General features: G+C 43.8%; 1 protein-coding gene across 2 annotated transcripts in view; it reads right to left on the bottom strand.

Annotated features, from left to right (window-relative positions):
* The window catches only part of Sdf4 (stromal cell derived factor 4), a 20,713-nt gene that overhangs the window by 6,434 nt on the left and 9,023 nt on the right, over positions 1 to 5,256 (bottom strand). For both annotated transcript variants that reach the window (XM_005368703.3, XM_013354306.2), the window contains exon 4: positions 4,763 to 4,876. In XM_005368703.3, coding sequence (XP_005368760.2) covers positions 4,763 to 4,876 — 114 coding nt within the window. The remainder of the gene's footprint in view (positions 1 to 4,762; positions 4,877 to 5,256) is intronic.

Below are 5,256 nucleotides of genomic sequence, written 5' to 3'. Positions count from 1 at the left end.
CAATACACAGGTAAACAGAAACAGTATAATTTAAATGTAAGAGCTAGTTCATAATAAGCCTGAGCCACTGGCCGAGTATTTATATTCATATATTCAATCTCTGAGTCAGTCATGGGACTAGGCAGTCAGGACAGGAAGGCTCCATTCACGATATGGCAGCTCACAACTGCCTGCAACTCCTCTTCTAGCTCTCTTGAGCACCAAGAATGAACAGGTGCATATACATATATGCAGGCAAAACACTCATACATTAAAAAAAAAAGTAATGGACTAGTTAGTTTCCATAGAGTTTTTTGTTTGCTTTATTTTTTTGAGAAAGGATTTCTTTGTGTAACAGCTCTGGCTGTCCTGGAAATCACTTTGTAGACCAGACTGGCTTCAAACTCACAGAGCTCTTCCTGCCTGTTTCCTAAGTGTTGTGATTAAAGTGTCTCCTAAAGTGTGTCACCATTGCCCAGCTTGGTGGAGAATTTTTTCTTTTTTTTCTTTTTTTTTTTTTTTTTTTTTTTTTTTTTTTTTTTTTTTTTTTTTTTTTGGTTTTTCGAGACAGGGTTTCTCTGTAGCTTTGGTGCCTGTCCTGGAACTAGCTCTTGTAGACCAGGCTGGCCTCGGAACTCCCAGAGATCTGCCTGCCTCTGCCTCCCGAGTGCTGGGATTAAAGGCGTGCGCCACCACTGCCCGGCCTTGGTGGAGATTTTAAGACAGGAAAATATTGAATCTGTGGTGTAGTTACTAATGCTTATACAAGTCTACAATGAAAAAGAACAAGTAATATAAAATGTAGTTTGGAGAAGAGAAAGAACTAAGAAACTTAATGTCACAGCCAAGACATATACTGGAAGAGCTTGTAACTTGTTAAAGAGACTAGCGTCATTAAAGAGAGGCCTAATCTTCACTGGAACAAAGGGACTGGTGTCCGTAGTGGGAAAACCCCACTCAGCTAAGCTTCTAACTTATAAAGGGAAAAGGCCTAAGGAACTTTCTGCTCCTAGAAAGTGAAAATGAAAACTATTACTAATGCGGTTCAAGGGGGAACCATTCCAGGCTGGCAGCTGAACTTTGCAGTGTTAACCATGTGGTACTTTAGCAACATAAGAGTCCAAGAGTGAAGAAGTGATGGAGTCTTCCTCTATACTTGCAGAAAGTTGCTGAGGCCAGGCAGCTTACAGCAGGGAGGTCCTTGCATGAAGGCCGAGAGGCCACTGAGTGAAATGTAAAAGTGAAACTTGGGTCGTAGTAGACACCCCAAGATGTTGACAATGCCAGACCTGTGGGGTGTCTGCCAAGGAGAGTTGCATACAAGCAGTTACACCAACCCAAGAGAGACATGTATGCTACAGGCAGGAAAGCAGGAGGGACAGCATTATCTAAACCCTTTGATACTGGACATGGAGTTATAGGATTTGGTATCTGCCCTGCAGGATTTCAGTTTTACTTTGGTTCAGTATTTTTCACTCTGCCCCTCCTCCTGACTTTTGGAATAGTAATGTATATTCCGTACCATTAGATGTTAGAAGTATATAATTTGCTTTTTCTCAATTTTACAAGGCATTACAATCAACAGATTGCCTTGTGTCTCAGAAGAGACTTTGGACTTTTATGCAGTTCCCTATGGGTGATAAGAGCACCTTGCTTGTAAAAAACAGGATTCCTGTGACATTTCAGCTGATCTTGTTCAGTCAGCCCAGAAGAGAATGTGGGCTGGGACAGCCTATCTCCCGAGACCGTCTGTCTCACTGGGTACATAATTTCAGGAAGGAGTTCAGACCCATAGTCCCCAACACCCTCAACCCATCCGTATAAAGGGTTACAGCCAGCTTTTTCCTTTGGCAGACCCCTCGATTTGCCACACGAGAAAGGCTGCCTCTCGTATTAATAAACATATATCATCCACTGAAGGTCAGACCCTGATTCTTTTCTGCCTTCTGCCCCTTTATCCTGCCTCAAAATCTAACAATGGGGAACTGGGCACAGAAGTGCACACTTTTAATCCTAGGGAGGCAGAAGAAGGTGGATCTCTGGGAGTTCGAGGCCAGCCATAGCTTGAGAGGCCCTCCTTGCTTAGTAAGCCTTCCTAGAGACCTTGAAAGATATACAGAAAGGTGCCCTGTGGTTTAATCTTTGCCAAAATGCTTATATGAAACACTGCAACATCCTCCAAGTATCCCTCACCTCCTCCACATCCATGACATCTTTAGAATCCCACTCTGAGGGCTGGAGAGACGGCTCAGAGATAAAGACCACTGGTTGTTCTTCCAGAGGTCCTGAGTTCAATTCCTAGCAAGCACATGGTGGCTCACAACCATCTGTAATGAGATCTGGTGCCTTCTTATGGCCTGCAGGCATAAATGCAGACAGAATACTGTATATATAATGAATAAAAAAAATCTTAAAAAGAAAAAAAAAAAGAATCCCAATCTAAATTTTTTATTGTTTTCTGTTGTTGTTGTTGTTTTTGGTTTTTCAAAACAGGGTTTCTCTGTGTAGCCCTGACTGTCCAGGAACTCAGCGATCCATCTGCTTCTTGCCTTCCAAGTGTTGGGGCAAAAGGCATGCGCCACCACTGCCTGGCAGCTTTTTAAAATTATTTTAGATTTTATGAGTATAAATGTTTTGCCTGCATGTATGTGTGTGTACCACATATGTGCCTGGTACCCCGGGTATCAAGATTCCCTTGCAACCAAAGTTACAGGTGGTTGTGAGCCACCATGTGGGTGTGGGGAATTGAACCCAGATCCACTGCAAAAGCAACAAACCCTCTTAAGCACTGAGCCAACTCTCCAGTTCCTGCCACCTTAAGATTTTTAAATAACCAACAGAATCGTAAGTTACCGTACATGAAAGATAAAGAAACAAAAATCATATAAAAAAAGCTGTTTTCCTGTACGTGATGGTTTTTTATGAACAGTTTGTTATACATGCTAATCAAAGCTGCTTTCCTGAAGAAGTCTTGGTGTTCTGTCTCTTTATCAGAACCTCAATCTTATGGTGTGGTCACGAGACTATGGGGCTGGGAAGTATACATAAGGTAGGTAGTGGTTTTAATGAGAAGTGCCCCCCCCATAGTCTAGGGTTTACAATCCTCAGTTGAGGGCACTGTTTGGGAAGGTCTAGGAGTAGAGGCCTTTCTAGAAGTAAATCACTGGGAGTGGACTTTTGAGTCTTGCCTACTTCCAGTTCACTCTGTTTTACACTTGTAGTTTAAGATGTGAGTTCTCAGCTTCCTGCTTCTGCCGCCATACTTCCTTCCTGCTGCTAGTATGGACTCTAACCCTCTGGAACCATAGGCCCAAATAAAGTCTAAGTTGCCTTTGGTAGTGTTTTAGGACAACAAAAACGTAGCTAATACACAGGCTCGAGAGAGTCAGATGTGGCTGAGTAGGGACCTCAGGCATGGAGATCTTTGATAGTGTAAGATCTAAACACCTCCAACTAAGTCATGAGGGCAGATCAAGCTCAGAGACACAGGAGTGGGACATGTTTCACTCAGGATAGACACAAAGAGGCCAGAGTCAGACTACATCCCAAACAAGTCACAGAGGTGAGGGTACCAAACACCCTGTAGCTCTGAAAGGTATCTTCAAAACAACCTGGACAGGCATAGACTAGCCTCACTACAAGAAACCTCCAGCAGTCAGCATGAAATGAAGGACAAGTAATGGAAACATAAAACAGAATAAAGGAGAGGAAAATCAGATAATCTCTTTGGGAGGGAAGAAGAGAATGATTGAAGGTTTAGAACTTAGCCATGTAGAATTCCTCTCACCAACAATACTAGTACTGTGGAAACTAAGGCAGGAAAACTGCTTTAAGTGCAAGGCTCTAACCTTCGGTGTGAGATCTTGCCAAAAAACAAAAACAAAAATGCTGGGCAGAAGCAGGCAGATCTCTGGGGTCAGCCTTTTCTACAATTCAAGTTCCTGGACAGTCATGGCTACACAAAAAAAACTTGTTTTGAAAAACAAAAAACAAATAAGCAAAACAATTTTTAAAAAAAAAAGGAAGAGGAAAGAAATAGAAAAAAAAGGACAGAACTAAAATACTGGTCATCGTGGTAGTCAGTGTGTGTGATCATGTGATCACGGCAGTAAAGGTTTCCAGCGGCTGTGCTGCTAGAAAGGCGTGAGGAGCTACTCTGTAGACCCTGGCCGCTATTGAGGTCAGCTGCACAAACAAACTGAGGAGGAAGAGCACAGGTGTGCAATGTGTACATCCGCCAAGAACTATATATAATGTGACCAGCCCAGGAGTGGCAGCATCGGGAGTAACAGGACGCGAATCCTTACCCTCCACAGGCCAGATAAGGGCTGTAAATGAATCACCAGGAAATGAGGTGAAGGGGAAAAGGTCCAGGACTGGAGGCCGTAACAAGTAAGGTTCTTTAGTTCATTATAAACCAGCCATCTAGACTTCCCTTCCTGACAAGCGCCCCTGAGGGCTTCCTATTACTCCCAGCTTCCTCTGAGTCCTGCTCCATGTCCCCAAGACCAGCACGTCTGCCCTCCAAGCCAGACTGTCCACATCTCCGTCTGGAAGTGATGTCACTCTTGAGGTTCCAGGGCATTGCTGAATGTTGTGGCTGTCATTGCCCAGCTCTGGTGTCTCAAAGCCTTGACAAAGGCTGCTCCCTCAACTAAAGTCTCTCTTACTCCCTGCCTCTACTTTAAAACACCAAACCCCAAGTTTCAAGCCAAGGTAGAGTCAGCTCCCAACTCTTAGCCAGTCCATCCAGGCCAGCAGTGACCCAGGATCCAGCACTTACTCTCCTCATCCACTTTGAGCTCCTCATGGTTCTTGATGGCATCAGCAATTTCCTTCTCATTGTGGCCTTTGCTTGCCAAAAACTTCACTTTATATTCATCCCAGGACACACGGCCTAAAAAGAGATCACCCTGTCAATATACTTAGCAAAGAAAGTTGGTCATGAAAAAAGTTATTTTAGGACATCTGCTAAAAATCCTTTGGCCACAGGCACCCAGAGGGCAGAGGGTACAAACTCCTCTGTGCTGACTGCCTAGTACTAGGGGAGGCTGAAGACATATGCAGCTCCAGATATCTTGCCAGGGTGGCATTTGGGGCAGAGCAACCAGTATCCAGCTCTCAGCTTCGGTCAGTACCCTGTACCTACTTCCTCACCAGCAGAGTCAACTCAAACTTTTATCCCCCAGGGCCAAGAGAGACATGGCATGAGAACCAGGGAGGCATCGCAAACTTTTTTTTTTCGTTTTTTTTTTCAAATATTTATTTATTTATTTA

This window comes from Microtus ochrogaster, unplaced genomic scaffold, assembly GCF_000317375.1.
Source record: "Microtus ochrogaster isolate Prairie Vole_2 unplaced genomic scaffold, MicOch1.0 UNK38, whole genome shotgun sequence".
Lineage (NCBI taxonomy): Eukaryota > Metazoa > Chordata > Mammalia > Rodentia > Cricetidae > Microtus > Microtus ochrogaster.
This window is presented reverse-complemented; position numbering and strand designations above follow the sequence as displayed.